At 42.8% G+C, this 22,782-nt stretch overlaps 1 protein-coding gene across 4 annotated transcripts; it reads right to left on the reverse strand.

Moving 5' to 3' along the window:
* Positions 1–12,353: 12,353 nt before the first annotated feature.
* On the reverse strand, positions 12,354–18,350 carry LOC100502241 (Myb-related protein 3R-1). Of its 4 annotated transcripts, none has more exons than XM_008675130.3 (12): positions 18,057–18,348; positions 17,514–17,637; positions 17,361–17,415; positions 17,207–17,264; positions 16,756–16,850; positions 16,502–16,605; positions 16,001–16,129; positions 14,021–15,608; positions 13,658–13,824; positions 13,421–13,511; positions 12,920–13,111; positions 12,354–12,717 (listed from the first exon to the last, which is right to left on the reverse strand). In XM_008675130.3, exons 2-12 carry the CDS (start codon positions 17,630–17,632, stop codon positions 12,583–12,585), a joined length of 2,733 nt encoding a protein of 910 aa, XP_008673352.1. In that variant the 5' UTR covers positions 17,633–17,637; positions 18,057–18,348; the 3' UTR covers positions 12,354–12,582. The 4 variants fall into 4 exon arrangements, with proteins under 4 accessions (XP_008673352.1, XP_008673353.1, XP_035821922.1 ...); NM_001323637.1 differs by having other exon boundaries at positions 12,391–12,717; positions 18,053–18,260; XM_008675131.3 differs by lacking the exon at positions 12,920–13,111 and having other exon boundaries at positions 18,053–18,350.
* Between the last annotated feature and the right edge of the window lie 4,432 nt (positions 18,351–22,782).

Consider the following 22,782-nt stretch of genomic DNA (forward strand, 5'->3'; position numbering starts at 1 on the left):
TAAAACATGGCATCTTATTCCTCCACGTGCTGATCTTAATATTATTGACTGTAAATGGGTTTTTAAACTCAAAGAAAAGGCTGATGGTACAGTTGACCGCTACAAGGCTCGCTTGGTTGCTAAAGGATTTCATCAGGAATATGGTATTGATTATGAGGAGACGTTTAGTCCTGTTGTCAAACCCACTACTATTCGTCTTCTATTATCTCTTGCTGTTACTCGCGGCTGGTGCATTCGCCAAATTGATATACAAAATGCATTCTTACATGGATATCTCTCTGAAAATGTATATATGAGACAACCTCCAGGGTTTGTGGATTCTAAGTATCCTAATTACATATGCAAGCTGGATAAAGCATTGTATGGACTCAAACAAGCCCCGCGTGCATGGTTTTCTAGGCTGAATAACAAGCTAGTTGATCTTGGGTTTTCTCCATCAAAAGCTGATGTATCCTTGTTCATTTATAACAAGCATGGTACTCAGTTATACATGCTTATCTATGTGGATGATATAATTATTCTTGGATCTTCTACTATGGTCGTGACTCATCTTCTCGCTCAGCTCCGTGATGACTTTGCTGTCAAGGACTTAGGACCCCTAAATTATTTTCTGGGTATTCAGGTTCGACACACCTCACAAGGTCTGTTGTTATCTCAACAAAAATATATTCATGACCTTCTGACCAGAACGAATATGATGCATTCTAAAGGGGTTCCTACACCGATGCTGCCAGCGGAGAAGTTATCCCTGACTGGGGGCACGCCATTATCCTCTAACGATGCTTCTTGCTACCGAAGTATAGTAGGATCACTTCAATATCTTGCACACACCAGACCAGATATATCCTTTTCGGTGAACCGTGTATGTCAATTTTTATCTTCCCCAACATCTGAGCACTGGTCTGCTGTCAAGAGGATTTTACGATACCTTCATGAAACTATTGATATGGGCATTTGCATCAAGAAATCTGGTTCTTTCTTACTCAGCGCCTTCTCAGATGCTGATTGGGCTGGAGATTCTGATGACAGACGAAGCACTGGTGGGTTTGCGGTGTTCTTTGGCGGCAATCTTATTTCTTGGAGCTCCAGAAAACAATCAACGGTCTCACGATCCAGTACCGAGGCAGAATATAAGGCCATTGCCGATGCTACGGCTGAACTTATTTGGCTTCAAGTTCTTTTGAGAGAACTCGGCATTACTCTTCAGAGATCGCCTACACTCTGGTGTGATAACATTGGGGCAACTTATCTCTCGGCAAATCCCATTTTTCATCGAAGATCCAAGCATGTCGAGGTGGATTATCATTTTGTTCGAGAAAGAGTTTCAAGTCGTCAACTTGATGTACGAATAATTTCTACAAAGGATCAGGTTGCTGATATCATGACCAAACCATTACCAAGGCCATCCTTCAGTTCTTTTAGACGCAATCTGAACATCGGCAACCTATGTCCAGATTGAGGGGGGGTATTAGATATATATGGAATATTAGATATATACAAGTATAGGAGCTGCGTCTCCTTGATTAGCTCCGGCAATATCTCCGGTTGTAACCACCTCGATGTACGGCTGTTTCATCTATATATAATCAGAGGCAGGCAACCCATAGAGGTGCGCTGCATTCCAATCTACATGCACAACGGGTCAGCGACCGCCAGCTGCGGCTCCTAGTCCTCGAGCGCCGAGCAGATGGCACTGCATAGGTTCACGCCAAAGCAACAAATTCGACGCTGCACCACTTGTTGGCCCACACGCGGAAGGGGATACTGAATTGAACAGTAGCGAGAAGTTGAGAGAGGGGGGAGAGAATCACCACCTAGGCTTTGGTCATCCCTTCCTCCGAGGGTCTGAGCTCGCCTGCTTGATCTCCGGTTGTCGAGCATGCCAAGCGAAGGGACGGATCGGCCAAGGATGACGCTCCCTGTCTACCTCCGTGTCGGTGGCGGGAGCGCTAGGCTATTGATTGGGGTGCCCATCCGAGCACGCGGGTGCTCCTAATCGAAGACAGAGCCTTGTGGTCGTCACCGCGACGCTACCACGGTGGCTAGTCGGGGGTGGGTAGACTTCCTTCTCGAAGCTTCGCGGAATGTAGAGTCTGGTTGCGGTAAAAGGTTGGGAGTCTAGGATGCCTCGCGCGCAATCATTGATGCGCAATCTGAAAGTCGCCTAGAGGGGGGGGGGTGGATAGGCGAACCCTGAAAATTAAAACTTTATCCCCCAACTAGATCCTTTGATTAGTGGTTAGAACAAGATGAACAATTATTGGAGTATAAAAACTAAGTTCTTGCTAGTAAAAAGTATAGCTTTCAAATAATGCGGAAGTGATAAATCAATACAACTAATAATTCTATGACAACAAAGCAAGAAAGCTTAGATGAAAAAGAGCACTAACTCAAGTTCTTTTCTTTCGGAGTGTTGCTTCACTTAAATGATATTTTAACTTGAAGCAACACCAAATGATATGAGCAAAGAATAGTGCAAGAGAACTTAGAGTAAGGGAAAGCAAACAAATCACAAGCAATAAACACAATGGACACGGGTGATTTGTTTTACCGAGGTTCGGCCCTCGAAGGCCTAGTCCCCGTTGAGGAGTCCACTTAAGGACGGGTCTTTTTCAACCCTTTCCCTCTCTCCCGATCACACAAGGATCGGCGAGCTCTTCTTCTTCTCAAGGATCACTCTTGATCCCACAAGGACCACCACAATCTTTGGTGTCTCTTGCTAGCTTTTACAAGCCTCCAACACTTTGGAGGAAGTTTGAATGGGAGTCAAAAACTCCACGCGCAAATGAACACAAAGATGTAGCTTACACTATCTCTCAATGAATCTCACAAGGCGCTAGGGCTAAACTCAATTGAGTAGCTCTCAATTGCTTGCTCTCTCCTTTGTGGCACTTGTGTTGGTTGTAGTAGACTAAATCTTGTGTATAGGATGGATCAATGAATATAGGTGGTTGGGAGGGCTCTAGTATGTCAACTAGATGACTTGGAATGTTGCTTGGACTCCCACACCTTGAAGTGGCCGGTTGGGGTGGTATTTATAGCCACCATCCAATTTTGTAGCCGTTGGAGAAGCTGCTGGTCGATGGGCGCACCGGACAGTCCGGTGCACACCGGACATGTCCGGTGCCCCTGCCACGTCACCCTATCCGTTGGGGATGGAGCTGGTCGACCGTTGGAGGCTTTTGTCCTCATGTGGCACCGGACAGTCCGGTGCACACCGGACAGTCCGGTGCCTCTCTGATCTTCTGCTCTGACTTCTGCCGCGCGTACTGTTCTGCACTGTTTACTGTCAGAGTCGACCGTTGGGCGCAGATGACCGTTGCTCCGCTGGCACACCGGACAGTCCGGTGCACACCGGACAGTCCGGTGAATTTTAGCGGAGCAGTCTTCGTGAAATCCCGAGGCTGCCGAGTTCCTGAGGCCGCGTCCCGTTGGAGCACCGGACACTGTCCGGTGTACACCGGACAGTCCGGTGAATTATAGTGCGCCGGCCCTGGACTTTCCCGAAACTGGCCAGTTCGGAGCCGCTTCACTCTGGAGCACCGGACACTGTCCGGTGGTGCACCGGACAGTCCGGTGAATTATAGTGGGCTGCGCCTGAGAAACCCGAAGGCGAAGAGTTTGAAGGCAATCTTCCCTGGTGCACCGGACACTGTCCGGTGGTGCACCGGACACTGTCCGGTGGCACACCGGACAGTCCGGTACGCCCGACCAGGGAGCACTTCGGTTTCTTTTTGCTCCTTTATTTTGACTCTTGTCTTGTTCTTTTTATTGGTTTTATGTTGAATCTTTGGCACCTGTAGAACATATAATCTAGAGCAAACTAATTAGTCCAATTGTTTGTGTTGGACATCCAATCACCAAAATCATTTAGGAAAAGGTTTAAAGCCTATTTCCCTTTCAATCTCCCCCTTTTTGGTGATTGATGCCAACACAAACCAAAGCAAATATATAAGAGAATAATTGAACTAGTTTGCATAGAATAGGTGCAAAGATTACTTGGAATTAAACCAATATTCATTTCATAAAATATGCACGGATGCTTTCTTTCTTTATTTCATTTAGTATTTTGGACCATGCTTGCACCACATGTTTTGTTTTTGCAAATTCTTTTTGTAAATCTTTTTCAAAGATCTTTTGCAAATAGTCAAAGGTAAATGAATAAGAGTTTGTAAAGCATTTTCAAGATTTGAAATTTTCTCCCCCTGTTTCAAATGCTTTTTCTTTGACTTAACAAAACTTCCCTTAAAAGAGATCCACCTCTTAGTGTTCAAGAGGGTTTTGATATACCATTTTTGAAATACTACTTTCTCCCCCTTTTGAACACAATAGGATACCAAATGATAAATACTTTTGGAAAGCACTAAGTTTTTGAATTTGGTGGTGGTGGTGCGGTCCTTTTGCTTTGGGGGTGCGGTCCTTTTGCTTTGGGCTCATTTCTCCCCCTTTTTGGCATGAATCGCCAAAAACGGAATCATTAGAGCCCTCGAAGTAATTTCTTCCGCTTTGGTCATAAGTAAATGAGTTAAGATTATACCAAAGGCGAAGTCCGGTCTTTTAGCTTTGGGCTCCTACTCTCTTCAAAGACGAAGTCCTTTTCTTTGATGCTCATTTCTCCCCCAAAGAATAGAGAGTTGCTTGGAGTGATGGCGAAGTATGATATACGGAGTGGAAGCCTTTGTTTTCGCCGAAGACTCCATTTCCCTTTCAATCTACGACTTAGCATAGTAATATACTTGGAAACATATTAGTCGTAGTCATGGTACGGGAATAATAGGATATATGCATTTGTACCAAAATGAAAGAGATTTGATCAAGAGATATGTCAATTAAGCATGATCATAGTTCTATATAATATAGATTTCTCCCCCTACATATGTGCCTTGAGAGGAATACATATTTTGGCCTTAAATGCCAGGTGCACATAATTAGGTTAATGAGAACAAGTCTATATCATAGAGAAAGTGAAGTGCATTGTGTCATAGTATATGAGTGATGCTCAAGAGAGTTTATGCACTTATGAAAGCATGTTGCAAACATTCTAAGCATTTTCCTTTAAGGATTTCAAAGAGACTTAAGGACCATCCACCTTTGAAACAAAGGTAGCTTATCCTCGTTACAAGGTTAAGCTTTAAGCTCTTTGACAATAGAATTACTTCATCTAGTTTTAGCAAAGATGTAATGATGCATGAGTGAAATTTTAAGAGGTTAAACTAGGTATGAAGCAGGGATAAACGCAAAGGTCATGCTTTCTCTTCCTTTTATACAAGATATGCAAAGAGTGTATATAGGAGGAAGATTTAGGTACATGTTTGAATGAAAGGAAGTGGTTTTACCCTTTTGTACCTTCTCATAAAGACGTTCTCTCCATTGTGCTTATGTCCTTGGTCTCGTTTGCTTAAGACCTATGCTTAATAAAAGTGTGTGAAAATATTTTGCACAAGAGAGAGTTCTATAACTAGTGATCTTTTTCAAGTTATTGTTAGCATAAATCAAATGGATCACAAGTTGTATAAATGAATCATGAATTCTCCTTTTTCCTTAGTGCATACCAATTGAAATCAAATTCAAATTTCATGAGGCACTAAGAAGCATAAGTGACAATTGAGGTTGTTCAATGATCAACCAATATGCGATCAAGAAAACAACAAAGGCATTAAATTTTCACTCAAGCTTAAAAATAGGAGAATCCAATAAGCATGCTATTTTTAGAAATGAAAGCAACAATCCTTGATAAAAGCGATATTACTTTAACAAGTTTGATTGATGAAGTAGCATACTATATGAGAAACATTATTCTTATGCAAGAGACTATATGAAATTACTAAGATAAAGCAATAGTCTCAACATAATCAAAATATAATAATGGACTCCCCCTAAAGATATGCATCAAGTAATTGAAAGAATTGATTTCGATGCATTCACTTTTAAGAACATAAAGGGAGAAGCATTATACATTTTGATCAAGGCTCATAAATTTAGCAACAAGCAACTTAAGCCTTGCAACCTCATAATGAAAAAGGATTTAGAATGCTTACAACCACACCATTGATTGTTGTGAAAACCTTATTGTCCAAGTAGGTGTTGTTGTCCTTGATGTTCTCTCTTTTTCATTTGAGTGTCCTCCCTTTATATTTGTCTCTTTTTCCTTCCAAACTTATTGAAAATACTCAAGAGACATGTTAATAGCGCAAGGGAGTATATGGTGAAGGATGATTACTTTAGATAATTAGCATACAAAATTTATCATCCACAAGTCACACAGACATGAAGTAAAATCCTTAACATTAGTGCATTTTATTTGAGAAAAATGAGTGAGCACCTTTTAAAAATTTTAATAATCATTGGAGATTTTACTTTATCATATTGGAGTTAGTTAATCATCACTTGGAAACAAATCAATATGATAACATATATATAAATATCGCAAAGGAATTAGATAGATTCTAATGGACATGAGCATTGAGAAAATGATATTTGAATGCACACTTAGTTAATTTTGGTCCAACAGCGAATCTATTCCTCACAAGGGTAGAATATGATAATTTAGATTAAATACCCATAGAGATGGGAACTAAACTTAATTAAGAAGATGAGTTCCCATACCTTTGCTTTTACCTTTCTTCTTTTGGGTGAAAATCAACCCATGAGGCTTGTGTACTTTCCCTTCTATGCATATTTATAAGTAAGCTCAAGAGATACGTTAGCAACACAAGCACCAGTTTCCATTTAGTAATCATTTTGATAAAGAATGAGAAGTTAATTACTATTGGCATGGAAACTTTATAATATGAACTAGATTATTCCATGAAGTATGCCTAGTTTTAAACTCATAAAACAAGCATGGTTAAATTCTTGAGACTTAAGGGAATAAATCTAATTCATAACATGGAGGGCGATAAATGTAGAAGAATCATATCCAATTTAAGCAATAAAACATACAACATAAATTATTGGATTGATTTTCCTTGCCATGATGGATTACGCATTTCCATAGAGAAATTTATCTCTACAAGTGAGACTACTTAAATTACTTAGATAAAAACATTAGTCTCACTTTTCTAGCTATAGAGAGAATTTTTCCTTTTATAAGTGTCCTAAGTATTTGAATTCCTTACATGACACCTTATTCTTTTAAGAACATGAAATATCTCTCTATATCTAGAACATGGCAATAATAATTAATGTAAAAACATGCCATGAAAAATTGCAACAATTTAAAACATGTAGATTGTCATAATATAGAATTGATAAATACACAATCTACCATATGAAAGGAATTTCTTCAAAGAATGATGACATGATTTTAAAACATCCTTAAGTGCTTTCTATTTCTATGTGACTACACAAGACACATGACAAATTAAGATAATTGCACTTAAGAATATAAATGTTACCATCCTTTGACTTTCCTCCATGTTGTAGGCTTTGAAATTCCGCACATGATAATTCTTTAATTCCTACAACATCAGTATCTTCCCCGAGATGATATGGGTTTTGAATAACATATTGAAACAACCTTGGGTCAATCTTGAATATGTAGATCATTTGAAGATTGATAGCTTGAGTTGATAAGAATTGAATTAACTTCCTTAAACACCCCAAAGGTTCATATCATCTCCTTCTCCTACAAATCTTGTCAAGCACATTTTGGTACCCATCGCTTGATGGGTCCGTTAAGGTTAGTAAACAAAGATCTAGGAACCCAAGTGTCCTTTGTGCTAGCGCTTGGTAAACTTGTTACCTTTCTAGCACAAGTTGCAATTTTGGGTTGCCTAGTTACATGAAAATTAATTGACAAGCTAGGAGTGGAATTGTTACCAATGGGACAATCCTTGCATTGATGTCCCTTTCTTCGGCATGTGTAGCATAGGCGTTTTTCAAGTTTTGAAGTTTTCTTCTTTCCTTGCTTGTTGCCTGCTACATGGTTAGTAAAAACTTTCTTTTCTAACCCTATGCCTTTTTGTTTTAAATGGGGACAAGATCTAAGCAAGTGTCCCTTCTTAGAGCATTTAAAACAAAGTCTATCATCCTTGTTAATAATCAAGCCATTAATATAGGGACATGACCTAATCAAGTGCCCCATTTCAAAGCATTCACTACACCTCTTAATGTGAAGTGTGGCTTGATCATTACCTTGGATGTTACCTTTTGTGGAGGCGTGGTTGAGGCTTTTGGAGGAGATGTTGAATTTCATTTTTTGTTTCCTCCTCATGGCAATCCTCAAATCCTTGACATTTTCTTCAAGGGATGTAGTGCATGCCACGGTTGTTCCCGTCTCAAGCTTCTTCACCATGTGATCACGGTTATCTTGAGAAGGTTGGGCAATGCATTTCCCTTTTAGTTGTGTCAAGCTCTTCTTTAGCCTCTCATTTTCTTCTTTGAGCTTTTGATATGAATCATCATTTGTTCCTGCAAATTCTAGCTCAAAGGAAGATTTGCTTGTTGACAAACAACAAGCATTAGCACATGGTAATATAGTATTAATTTGAATACATGTGCACGAGTGAGGTTGTTGGGATTTTAAGTTCTCTATCACAACCTCATGAGCAATGTTTAATATGATATGATTATCCATAAGATTTTCATGAGAACATAAAAGCATATCATATTTATCTTGAAAAGCTAGATTTTCAACTTTTAGCTTTTCTACTTGGTCCTTGAGCAAGGTATTCCTATTTACTAATTGAGAGATACAATGTGAAGCGTTATCTTGCTCAATCGAAATAGTTTCATACCTGTGGACCAAATCAACATGAGAGCACTTTAGCTCCTCATGTTCTTTAGTCAACTCGTCAAAGTGTTGCATCTTTATGGAGAGAATATCTTCTAGTCTTTGACGAGCTTCGCTTTGTTCTCTCGCTCTTTCTAGAAGTTTGAGCATGACCGCCTTATCTTCTTGGCTTAGGCGAGCGTAGAGATGCACAAAGCTTCTTTCTTCCTCCTCATCCTCATTTGTGCTCCCGCTATCATTTTCATTAGCCACACAACACATGTGGGAATCGAAATGGGAAGACAAACCTTTTGGAGAGGTGGATTCATCGTTTGGTCTCCATTGTTCATTTTCTTCTTCTTCCTTGCAAGGGTTAGTATCACAAATACCAAAGGAAGTAGAAGCACAAAATGAACTATCATTTTTGGACTCATCAAATTTGCTTCTAATTCTAGTCCAAATATCATGCGCATCATGGACGGATTCATCATAGTTTGATATGAAGGCACGATAATCTTCTTTGCTAAGAGAATTGTTTAAGATGTCAAAAGCTAGGTAGTTTAAGCGATAACATCTTTGATCCTCCTCGGAATTAATTTTTCCATTAAAACTAGAGGGAAAAATACTCTTGTTAATAATTTGTTCTAATTGAGGATGTATGGTTCTAAAGGCATTTATCACACTAGTAGACCATGAATCATAATTAGAACAATCATCAAGTAATATCTCAAGAGTTACCTCCTTTTGAGTTGTGTTCGTTGGAGGAGTCTTCTTGTTCTTTTGGGATCTTCTACGAGCCATCACTTCGAGCTGTTAGACTCAAGATGAAGTGCCTAGCTCTGATACCAATTGAAAGTCGCCTAGAGGGGGGGGTGGATAGGCGAACCCTGAAAATTAAAACTTTATCCCCCAACTAGATCCTTTGATTAGTGGTTAGAACAAGATGAACAATTATTGGAGTATAAAAACTAAGTTCTTGCTAGTAAAAAGTATAGCTTTCAAATAATGCGGAAGTGATAAATCAATACAACTAATAATTCTATGACAACAAAGCAAGAAAGCTTAGATGAAAAAGAGCACTAACTCAAGTTCTTTTCTTTCGGAGTGTTGCTTCACTTAAATGATATTTTAACTTGAAGCAACACCAAATGATATGAGCAAAGAATAGTGCAAGAGAACTTAGAGTAAGGGAAAGCAAACAAATCACAAGCAATAAACACAATGGACACGGGTGATTTGTTTTACCGAGGTTCGGCCCTCGAAGGCCTAGTCCCCGTTGAGGAGTCCACTTAAGGACGGGTCTTTTTCAACCCTTTCCCTCTCTCCCGATCACACAAGGATCGGCGAGCTCTTCTTCTTCTCAAGGATCACTCTTGATCCCATAAGGACCACCACAATCTTTGGTGTCTCTTGCTAGCTTTTACAAGCCTCCAACACTTTGGAGGAAGTTCGAATGGGAGTCAAAAACTCCACGCGCAAATGAACACAAAGATGTAGCTTACACTATCTCTCAATGAATCTCACAAGGCGCTAGGGCTAAACTCAATTGAGTAGCTCTCAATTGCTTGCTCTCTCCTTTGTGGCACTTGTGTTGGTTGTAGTAGACTAAATCTTGTGTATAGGATGGATCAATGAATATAGGTGGTTGGGAGGGCTCTAGTATGTCAACTAGATGACTTGGAATGTTGCTTGGACTCCCACACCTTGAAGTGGCCGGTTGGGGTGGTATTTATAGCCACCATCCAATTTTGTAGCCGTTGGAGAAGCTGCTGGTCGATGGGCGCACCGGACAGTCCGGCGCACACCGGACATGTCCGGTGCCCCTGCCACGTCACCCTATCCGTTGGGGATGGAGCTGGTCGACCGTTGGAGGCTTTTGTCCTCATGTGGCACCGGACAGTCCGGTGCACACCGGACAGTCCGGTGCCTCTCTGATCTTCTGCTCTGACTTCTGCCGCGTGTACTGTTCTGCACTGTTTACTGTCAGAGTCGACCGTTGGGCGCAGATGACCGTTGCTCCGCTGGCACACCGGACAGTCCGGTGCACACCGGACAGTCCGGTGAATTTTAGCGGAGCAGTCTTCGTGAAATCCCGAGGCTGCCGAGTTCCTGAGGCCGCGTCCCGTTGGAGCACCGGACACTGTCCGGTGTACACCGGACAGTCCGGTGAATTATAGTGCGCCGGCCCTGGACTTTCCCGAAACTGGCCAGTTCGGAGCCGCTTCACTCTGGAGCACCGGACACTGTCCGGTGGTGCACCGGACAGTCCGGTGAATTATAGTGGGCTGCGCCTGAGAAACCCGAAGGCGAAGAGTTTGAAGGCAATCTTCCCTGGTGCACCGGACACTGTCCGGTGGTGCACCGGACACTGTCCGGTGGCACACCGGACAGTCCGGTACGCCCGACCAGGGAGCACTTCGGTTTCTTTTTGCTCCTTTATTTTGACTCTTGTCTTGTTCTTTTTATTGGTTTTATGTTGAATCTTTGGCACCTGTAGAACATATAATCTAGAGCAAACTAATTAGTCCAATTGTTTGTGTTGGACATCCAATCACCAAAATCATTTAGGAAAAGGTTTAAAGCCTATTTCCCTTTCACAATCCGATGGCTTAAAATTTGAAGATGACGTGGACCACCTCAGCATATATGTTTGTGCCGACACCCAAGCGCAGGGATGGATCGGCCAAGGATGACGCTGCCTGTCTACCTCCGCGTCGGTGGCGGGGGCGCTAGGCTATTGATCAGGGTGCCCGTCTAAGCACGCGGGTGCTCCTAATCGAGGACGGAGCCTGGTGGCCGTCACCGCGACACTACTACGACGACTAGCCGGGGGTGGAGTGGACTTCCTTCTCTAAGCTTCGCGGAATGTAGAGTCTCGTTGTGGTAAAAGGTCGGGAGTCTGGGATGCCTCGCGCGCAATCGTTGATGCGTGGTCCGATGGCTTAAATTTTGAAGATCACGCGGACCACCTCAGCATGCATGTTTGCGCCGGCGCCCAAGCGCGTGGATGGATCAGCCAAGGATAATGTTGCCTGTCTATCTCCGCGTCGGTGGCGGGGGCGCTAGGCTATTTACCGGGGTGCCCGTCTGAGCATGTGGGTGCTCCTAATCGGGGACGGAACCTGGTTGCCGTCACCGCGATGCTACCACGACGGCTAGCCGGGGGTGGGGTGGATTTCCTTCTCGAAGTTTTGCGGAATGTAGAGTCTGGTTGCGGTAAAAGGCTAGAAATCTAGGATGCCTCGCACACAATCACTGATGCGTGATCCGATGGCTTAAAATTTGAAGATGACGTGGACCACCGCTTAATATATAGAAATTTGGTTGCTGCCCAGTTGCATGAATGATCTCACATCCTATCTCCGTGTTTTGCTAACAAGGATCAATGGTGCCAAGCACTGCCAAGGTGAACAAATTTGTACTAGTGTGAATTTAGATCAGAACAGCGCTGACTCATCATCAACTCAACCGGTAAAACTGTAAAGTTCAACATAAATCTTGTGAATTTAGGGGATATTTGGTTTGAGGAATCATTCTATCTCAAATTAGGTGGTTTCTCAAACCAAACATTCTATTAAATCATCATTGTCTCTTAGGACCTGATCAAATGTCTCGTTGTTGTCACAAGAAGCTACATGCATCGGGCAATATAATAATTTAATTTGAATGATTAGGGTAGTTTCAACAGTTCACTGGTACTGATGCCTGTTTCCGGGCTGAGAGACATAATAATAGTAATAACAATAGAGTAACGAAAGAAAGGAAACGCTCCAATAGTTTCAACAACGCGCTCTAAGGAGACATAATAACAATAGAGTTCACCAATACATGCAGGTGGGTAATGTACGATGATGCCATATATGGTGTACCTATCGGAAACTTCTAAGGTTGGGGGAAGGAAGAATGGGTGAGCTAACAGATCTCCGGTGACAGCTGCCAAGTTTCTTATCTGCTGTTCTTGCAGGTGCGGGAGATTCGTCGAAATCCAGGACTCGCGCCTCGGCCTGCAATATTAACTGCAATTAGAATGCTTGATTATCCACATTTGCAATCCCACCACTAATAAGGCCTGGAACTGCTTTATCCACATTTGTGATAGCTATGCACATTATCCACAAATTAAAGACGGTAAGCTATGGCTTCCAAGAGAGACTGTTTCCTGCTGGTCAAATTAATATGCTATAATAACTAGTTGATGCTACGCACCATGATCTTAATCTGTGATTTTCTTGTCACTAGTTCCTTGCCATCCGTATTATCCTTGTTTTCCTTATCAGAAGTCGTGTTGCCACTTGCTAGCATCTCACAGGCCTCCACTGCAGCAGCAGCACTGTGCTTGCTTAAACGATTCACTAATCCTAACGCGTCATAAGTTCTGTCTGCTGGGCTGACAAAACCCTGGAAACATAGGAACTTTAATATATGAACACAGATAAATATGCAAACCAAAACAAACGTAAAAAAAAACTGCAGTCGCTAGTCGCTAATCACAAAAGAAGTTTTAGAAACATAGGAACTTTTATAATCTACCTAAAGTTTGAACTAGACCTAGAGATATGGATCAAATTCCCATACCCAATCAAGCCCTTAGAATTAACAACATGTTCCCCCCGATTATAAGCTGACTGCAAAAGGTTTATCCTATTTTATGAGACAATGGCTGCAAGAAAATCAAAATGGGATGTAAAGGAAAAGGAATGAATTTACCTGAAAGTGCATGTGCATATCGATATACCAAGGAGACTTCCATGCAGATGGAGATTCGAGTCCTCTTTTGATACCTGGGGTATCAGCCAATCTAGCAAAAGCAGCAATTCATAAGAAATATTGACAAAAAGAACCTGCCACAGCTTAGCTTCATACACGCTGAAGCCTGAACTGATTAGCTAACAAAAGAAACAGATAATTCAAACAAAGGAACACTAGTGAGACCAGTTATCTTACAAATTCACATATTCGTAATCCACGTTGATACATGGTGATGATTTTTCAACAAGTAGTTTTGTAGGCTTTGATTTTGAACTAATCACTTCCTTACAGGATGGCTTTGCACCATGATCAGAGGAAATAAGGTTATTGCTGCTTTGCTCTACAAGAATCTGTACAGGTTGCTGCATTAAAAATACCAGTGAGAAGAAATCAAGTGAAAAAAGTGCTTAGCCAGTTGGCATGTCATCGAGATGCATTTCTGGAGGCCCCAAATCTATGTAAGACTCAGAAAATATGTCCACACTATTTTCGTTTATAGGAGCATGGTTACTACCAACTGGCTAAGTATCACCAAATAATTTATTTAAATGTACTTACTATATTGTCTTGTAGATCAGTGTTAGGATTCACAACATTTGGTGAGGAATGTTGCTCATCCACGAGTTGTGTGTTTTGTGCATCTTTGGCCTGTTCAGATGCTCCATCAGAGTTTTCCTTGTTAATGTCAGAGAACTCAAGCTTCTTGTCTAGATGTTTCAAAGAAGGTTGCTTAGCACACACAGCTGATTCAGTAACAATGTCTTCATCATTGGTTGCATTCATGGAACATGTGGCCGTTATCATATAGGAGATGTCCGTCACCCCCTTTGCAATCCCAGATTTCTTCTCAATTCTTTCATCTGGAGTAGGGGACAATAGACTTCTCTGTCTTTTTTTCATTATTGAACTTGTGCATGGGAAGCTTTCAGCAGCAGTTTTTAGTGCATCTGGGCTTTCATCATGTGTTGGAGAGCCCCATAATCTTAAAGGAGTTGGGACATTCATGGTCGACCGCATCCACTGCCTAATTCCAAGGGGACTAAATTCTTGCAGATCAGCAGAAGTTACAAGATCGCAACTGATAAACGGGACATCCAAACCAGGGAATCGAGGAGGTTCATAGAATAGAGCCCCCTCACCCTTCTTTTTATCTGGCATAGTCTCGATGTCTTTCGATAACCGTTCTTTTGCTGTACTGGCCACAGGTTCTTTGGCATCTGTCAATTGTTCACCCCCACAGTTTGTAGTGCTCTCAGTCATTGTGAAAGCCTCTGGCCTGTCATCACTGCTGGCAAGTTTAGCAGATTGCTCGGCATTACCAAAAAAATTGTTTGAGCATGTGACCATCTCTGCTTCACAGTCTGACATTTCTCCTGGCTTAGATCTATTTTCGGGTGCGAAAGACAAACCATCTGAACATATAAAAGGGGGAGAGATTGTCACCAACGCCATCGGTTCATATACAGTTTCAATCACACTGGATGGATTTGGTGTGTGTAATGGGTAGGCCTCTTTCAAAAAATTGGTGTCCATTTTAGAAGAATCTGGGTTATTTAATCTTGAAGAAGCATCAGGGTCATCTGTATCTCCTGTAATAAGAGTTTGCAAACAAACATCTTTCCAAAGTTCGGATTTCAAGCTTTTGGCATCAGAGATTAAGTGCCGTTTCTGCTCAGCGCTAGAAACACTTGATAGCACAGAGACAGGCATTTCCTGTGCAACAACAAATGGCACCATAGATTGTTCTTGATTTGATGTGCTACAAAGAGTTTGATCGTCTGCAAAAATAGAGTTTCCTGATCCTTCATCCATATCCATCTCCAGGTCATCAGGCAAAACAGATCCTACAGTCTCTGTGGAAGGATAGCATACCCCTTGACACAAGGACGAGTGAGAGTCATGTGCTTCTTTCTTGTTGGCATCCACATTTACTTGTAAATCAGAGCTTAAGACCACGCTAGTGTTCTGGTCATTGCAATCAGTACCTCCGTTGTTTTGTTGGTCCATAGCCGATAAAGAGTCACATTGTGCAGGACATTCAATCAGAGAGAGGCATGGGACTTGTGAAAGTAAACCAGAAGATATGTACGAATCGACCTTTTTCTTCACTGAACTGTTCCAGTGATTTTTAATTGCATTGTCCGTCCTGTAGGGTAAATAGAAATTACAAATCCAATTATTTTCATAATCTAAAGTAGTCCATTGACTAATAACGAGAGTGATTTATGCAATAGTAATATGTAGCTCAACTATATTTGGTTGTAAACTGAGAACACCTTTGTGTTATCAATTGGTAGTAAAGCATAAGCAGATAATATTGTGTATTCTTTGCGCCCTATAAAAGTTCGCCATTATTACAAGACACAGAAGAATACATGTTAATTTCTAGTTCTAACTAACACAATGGTTTCCAAATTGTCATTGCACAGTATGGCATTTATCAGAGGTAAAATTGTAACTGAGAAAAATAGGTATTTACAATCATAATGTAAAGTTTTATCAGTGGATATCATTATATCAAGGAAAGTATGTGGTTACCTTCCAGGTAAAAATTTCGTAAGTTCGGCCCATTTATTTCCATACATCCTATGAGCATGAATAAGAGTAATCTCCTCTTCTTGCGTCCATGCCTCCTTGTTTATGGCTGGGTTAAGATGATTGTGCCACCTGAATCAGATAAGCTAATCCATGGTTAGAGAAACTACAGTTAACACATTTATAGTACCCATAATTGAATGAATTTGCAAAGACATACCATATGATGCCTAGAGCAGAATGTGTTAACAGGACATTTTTGTATTGTAACATTAAAATACTAATGTTTAGTAATGCTTCTACTGTGGCACTGCTGTTATTGGCTTTGCAAAACAGCTAGTGCCAATAATCATTGCGAAAAAAAAATATCAGAGGTCTGAGCTAACGCTTGCAATCTCTATATTGAACACAAATTATAGACTAACGGATGCAAAGGGGGAAAAGCTTTTCTTAGATGCAAACTTGATGAAACTCAAAGTAAACAAAAAACTTGTTGTGGCATACCGCTCCCGGCATTGCTTTCCTATGCGTCCAGGCAAAGCTTGAGCGATGGCCGACCATTTCTTTGGCCCGTATTTGTTTACCATCTGAACTATGATTTCGTCTTCCTATAAACAGAAAGAGAACAGGTTGATATTAATATTTTGTGTTCAATAAGTGATTATAAGATGCCTTACCCAAGCATGTTGGGGTAGGCTTTTTTTTGTTGATGTTAATAAGAAATAAAAACAAAATAGAAAATCCAATAGGATGCTTACTTCTTTGGACCATGGCCCTTTGACCAATTCAGGGTTTAGAACCTTTTGCCACCTGTGCAAACATTGTACATCGGTTCTGTCTGGAAAACTTTCCGCTGAAAAAGTAGAACGCATTTTGTCAAGGTTTGGACTTAAGGCAAGAGGCAGAGCTTATCCACAGAAGTGGAAAAACGAAGGCATAACGCAATGAAGAAATGCTCTCTTTATTGCAAGAACATATAGAAATGAGATTTGAAGAATACGCAGCTTGGAAGATGTTGCCTCGTTGCAACTAAAGATATTACCGAACATAGATTTATACAGCCATTTCTGTTTGCACGTACAGGAGTTCCAAAACAGGGACAGAAGCTCAATAGAAGTAGAAATGATGAAATACAAGGCATGACAGAATTGATAAGAAAGTGAATAGAGCAAATATACTGCACATATAGCATCGATCCATAAAAGGTACCTATCTTTTTCCAGTTTTTCCCTTGGTATGTCTGAACCGCACGGGACAATATAGCATCCTACATTTAAATATCAAACATGCATGCTATTAGCCATTCAATAAATAAACCAAGAAAGAGATTTTGTACATGCAGCACTAAGGTTTGTTTGGCTACCTCTTCGGGTGTCCAATTTCCTTTGGTTGAACGCCGGGTCGGACCAGTGGTCCTCCTGAAGGTAAAGGGCAGATAACCATAAGGAATTCGGTACAACATACTGTGAGTACTTATAAAGAAAGAAAAGGAAGGAAATATTACGAGGCTTTTTACCCATTGAGTGACCGTTGTCTATGTGGCTCATGGCTAATTTCTCCTTCACAGGGAGCTGGCGGGATTCCAGGATCCTCTTCGCCCTTCTTCTTTGGAGCTTTTGCTTTATCACTCGGCATGATTACTGCAACAACGTTGCATTCACACGCGAAATAATTTTACCATCGTATATTGTGGATTATCACATAGTACATAACAACAGAAGCCAAACAACAAGAAAATCCAAAGCCAGACATCATGAGCCTAATCCCGCATTCCAACAACACGCTACCCACCCACCCCCTCCCTCCCTTCCACTCTCTGAGATATGCTACCTCGAGATCCCTCTCTTAAAATTTTTAAGTTGTCTTCATATTTGCGGGATCTCCCTCCCCCCTGAGATCCCGCGAGTCCGCGATCCGCGATCCCGCAAGTCCCCTGAGATCTCCCTCCGTCCCTCTTCCGATCAAGAGGAACCAACCCCAGTTCATCCTTCGTCCTACTCCTACCAAGAGAGACATAAAGAAAAACGCCGCGGGATGGGATCTCATCTCACTCACCCACCGTCCCGGTGTGGCCGACGCGATCGACGAGCACCTACGTCGGCGGAGCTGCATCCAACCCCGCGCCCGAGCGCGCGCCCAAGTGCGGGCAACCCCCGCGGCACGCAACGAGAGGAGAGAGGCGGCGGCGCGGTCGCCCAGCCGGCCGTCTCGATGACCGACGCACGGCTTCGCCTCGCGTCCGCCTCGGAGGTTTCAAATTTGGGGGAGGGGGAGGCGGAGCCGCGGAGGCGATTGAGAGGGGATGGAATGGATGCTTCCGCTTGCTTTGCTATTGCCTGCTTGACGTGTTGGTGAGATGGGACTGGGAGTGGGAGGGGGAGGGTGTGTCATGGATCGACGGCGGGAGATGGCCACCGGAAGGAGCGGATGCATCGGGGCCGTCCGTACCACTGATTCGCCTGCCGCTTAGGCAATATTTGAATGCCAACGGGTGGGATACCGGTTGAGGCGGTTGGGTTGCATCGGTTTACCGGAAGGAGTGGAATTTTTACTGTCGCCACCGGTTCTATTTATATTTTGGAAATGTATATCTCTATTTCTACTTTTTTTTAGTTTGAGTTCCATAGTTACGATAGCACATAAGTATTCGATAAAATATTAATATAGATTACATAACTATCAATACATATATTATCACCAATCGTAATATCTCATAAATAGTTTGCTAACCAATATAAAACTAAATTTGGTATCCTGAACGCCTCTTCCACTTAGCTGTTGTCGGCTGTTCAGTCACACGTCACCGCGCATGAGTCTACTCTTTAAAGCATACGAAGGATGTATATTTGTTTTTTTAGTAAAGTACACTACTGATCCTTAAATTTATATCATTGTCTTATTCTGATCCCTAAACTTTTAGAGTGCACATCTAGGTCATAAACTTATGAAGTCGTATCATCTGAGTCCCTAAACTCTCAACGTTCACATTCTGTTTCTTATACTTTTATGGTCGTATCATCTAGATTCATGAACTTGTTTTAAGTGTTATCACAAGTTTAAGTAGTTTGAATATTTGATGATACTAAAAACAAGTTTAGAGATTTAGATAATACAACCATATAAGTATAGAGACTGAAATGTGCATATCGAGAGTTTAGAGATCGAGATGATACAACTTTATAAATTTATGACCTATATGCACACTTTTCTATACTAGTAAGGGAAAGGCCGAAACACTATTTTCCATTATCTTAAAAAAAAGATGCGCACATTTTGCGCTAGTTTGGGACCAATCGCAGCGGTGAGAGCGTCGGCACCTCGGGAGCCAAGGAGGACGGAGAGGACGGCATCAGGCCGGCGCGAAGATAAATTTAAAGGGCTAATTTGAAAACTCATTTTTTGATAGGATTTTTTATTTTCAAAGAAAAATTAGTTTATTTTTTTTGGAATATAGGATTTTTTTTTAAAAATCTCGGTTGACGTACAAACTGTTTTTTCCTTATAGGATCACTATACATATTCGGCTGCAGGGAAATTTTCCCTGACGAGGAGCTGCTCCCGTTCCTCCTCCCCGCGATGACCTCCGGTCAACTCCGACTTCTTCTTCGGCTCCAGCGACGAAGACGTCTTCGACCCCGATGCCGGCCACCCGCTCCGGCCGGAGTTTCCGGAGCTGAAGGCGGCCATCGCCGAGCTAGGCGGCGCCGCGCTCCCCAAGCGCAACTGGAGCGCGCCCAAGGATGCCACATTCATGTCTGCCGATGGCACAACTCAGTGCAGTGCACGTGCTTCGCCGATGTTGCCTTGCTGCTCCGCTATTTCGACTGTGTGGCTCACGACCTTGCCTACGCGAGGCAATCATGCGAGGATTTTGTGCGCCCGGCGGGTGCTCGACGGAATGTCCAAAAACTGGATCTAACACTGCCTTGTATGCAGCATTTACAAATGCAGTGGCTGCCAAGATACCAACTGGATCACCTGGTGTCACAGAACTTGATACATTTGTCGAGTCAAATTGTACAATTGAGTTGCTGCACGAAGTTCTCATGGTTCCGTCATAGCATACTGTGACATCTCGGAGCATTGCCATCATGTTCTTAAAAAGATTGCCAGATTCAGCCAGTCCTTTAGATGATGAGCGCTCTATCTTTTCCCTTACTGATATTGAGTGGAGTAATTCCTCATATGGATTTAAACCATTGTAAAATGAACTCGTAACAAAATCATGTCCTTTTGAAGGATCATAACATTTGGTGCTTCCGCTGCACCTTTCCAGAAAGTTGTAGCAGTCCTCCACTAAGTTGCTAGAGTATAACCTACCAGTCCTTTGCAGTTGTTGTCCCAAGAAACCAATCTGTTCAACTAATTTCTTCAGAGTTGAATCTTTTTTTGGGTCAACCAGCAGACCAAGGGCAGAGGAATTAACAATGGAGTCCACAGTTAACTTGTTGAACTTATCGGTCTCAAGCGAACTACTTTGATTTGCCTTCTGCATTGCACACCGGCCATCAAGACCTTTCAAGCTTATGCTGAAACCATCCATAAGCAGTGATTCCATTAGGAGGGGCTGCAGAAGATTTATGAGCTTTATGGCCCCCCTTGGACCTTTTTCTGAAAGAGTTGATGAGATGATGGCAGTAACTGAGGCTCCAACAGATTGTTTGTTTGGGTGGCTTGGTAGGGTTCTTAATGCATCGGTAGTCTGTAGAATCTGAGGAATAGTCCAATCACCCGGTAGAATCATCCCTGACGAGAACATGGCAATTTGGCTTGCCTTTTCTCTAGAATACGACCTGACACACATTATCTTCAGAGCTAGTAGGTAATCATTCTTGATCTGAAAGTTCAGCTTCGCATTGTGGGAGTTTAACAGTTGTTTCTCCACAGTGAAGAGCTCTGCAGCTTCAACCCTTCCTGGAACTGATCTTGGGGAAAAGATGTGAACACAATCGCCATCAAAATCTGCTCCAAGTGGGCCACAGATGAGAGGGTTGATCTTTATGGTGTGGTCATCATGGACATGGACATATAAGGCTTGAACTGAGTGCATGTCAGTGCTTGGTGGTCTATTCAGGAAGACGAGATCCCCGTCAAGGACTCTTCGCTCTACAGTTTCACCAACCCTCGGCATGATGCACTTCTTGTTTCCTTTCTTTCCATCCAAGTCATATGTGTTGGTATTGAGATCAGTGTATGTTAGGCATAGTCCTTTCTCCATCATGTCTTGCAGCCGAGCAATGTTGTAGTTTGTGACACATTCTTGTACTGTCATTCTTCTAGCTACTTCATCAGGCACCCCTACTACATCAAGGCCAATGTATGGATCACCAGTGATCACTGCACGGCATGAGTAGCTTGAACTCTTACTAAGGAAGAGGGCCTTCATCTTTTTATGCCACTGTTTTGGTGCAGGCTGTCTTGTAAAGGTGACATGCTGGAAAACCTTCGAAAGACATAAGACGTAACACATTATGTTGCTGCAGTTATGATCAATAACATGGTTTCTACTTGTTTTACAGATTAAGGATGGGTACCTCTGCTGGTCCTCCCATATCCATGTAATCTCCTACAGCTACCTGAAGATCATCTGCCCCTAACTCACGTGTTTGGCTGATATTTAAGCTTTTGATTTGTTCTATCGTGCGTAGAATTTTCCTCAACAAGCCTTTTGGTGTATCCTAAATCAGGAAGAGACAATCAGGAGAAACTATAATTATCTGGAGTGAGGGTGTGTCATGTACGGCCGCCCCTACGTCAGGCAACGGCGTACCCGTGACATACGGCGTGCGCGTGAGCGCGCTGAACACGCCCAAGAGGCAACAGCCGCAGGTTCCATTGGATAAGATATCGGCCAGCAGCATATCAGGGCGCAGGAATAGCTGCAGTTGCTAGTAGCTAGAAAATTGGAGGGTTGTTTAGAAGATAAGCTCACGGCCAGCAACAGATCAGAGCTGGCCGCTGCTAGCAAATAGGGATAAGTTGTTAAGAAGTTGTTTAGGAAGATAAGTATAGAGAAGAAATAGGAGTTGGTTTGGCTGGCCTGGCTATATATAAAGCAGGCGGTTCTTTTAATAAAGCAAGCAGGAATTATATCCCAAATCTCTCCCTCTCTGTTAAGCCTACGGTTGAGGGGAATAATCTCACCGGAGAAGACGGCCGACGGCTACGAACTGCGTAGCCGCGGTCCGGCCACCCAGGGGCTCGACGCCCTTGACAACTTGGTATCGCGATCCCGGCGATCCTCTCCCACTCGCTCCAATCCTTCATCCACAACCGCTGCAACCCACACCAGCCCTCCACCTTCACCCCAATCTTCCACCAACTCGGCCCTGCAACCAGCCACCATGGCCGAGCCGTCCATGCAGGACGTGATGGAGATGCTTAGGGCCATCACCACCAAGATGTCCACCATGGAGGCTGACATGGCCGCCATGAAGGAAAAGTCGGCGTCAACGTCGGATTACGGCGCCGGGGGACACGCAGAGATGCCGCGCGATCTGGATCGCCCACCTAAATTTCAGAAGCTGGACTTCCCACGCTACGACGGCAAGTCCGATCCTATGCTCTTCCTCAACAAGTGTGAGTCGTATTTCCGCCAGCAGCGCACCATGGGGGAGGAGCGCGTTTGGATGGCCTCATACAACCTGGAGGACGTCGCGCAGCTGTGGTACATCCAACTCCAGGAGGACGAGGGCACGCCAACCTGGGGACGGTTCAGGGACCTCCTCAACTTACGGTTTGGACCTCCCCTCCGATCGGCCCCGCTGTTCGAGCTCGCAGAATGC

The sequence above is a fragment of the Zea mays genome, chromosome 3 (genome assembly GCF_902167145.1).
Source record: "Zea mays cultivar B73 chromosome 3, Zm-B73-REFERENCE-NAM-5.0, whole genome shotgun sequence".
Taxonomy (NCBI): domain Eukaryota; kingdom Viridiplantae; phylum Streptophyta; class Magnoliopsida; order Poales; family Poaceae; genus Zea; species Zea mays.

Excerpts from the sequence above, each read along its gene's own strand:
- LOC100502241 (XM_008675130.3), bottom strand. The coding sequence starts at position 17,632 with ATGCCGAGTGATAAAGCAAAAGCTCCAAAGAAGAAGGGCGAAGAGGAT. Across the intron at positions 16,130-16,501 it reads GGAAAGCAATGCCGGGAGCG|GTGGCACAATCATCTTAACC; the intron begins GTATGCCACAAC and ends TATCTGATTCAG. Across the intron at positions 13,825-14,020 it reads CTGATCTACAAGACAATATA|CAACCTGTACAGATTCTTGT; the intron begins GTAAGTACATTT and ends TTTTTAATGCAG.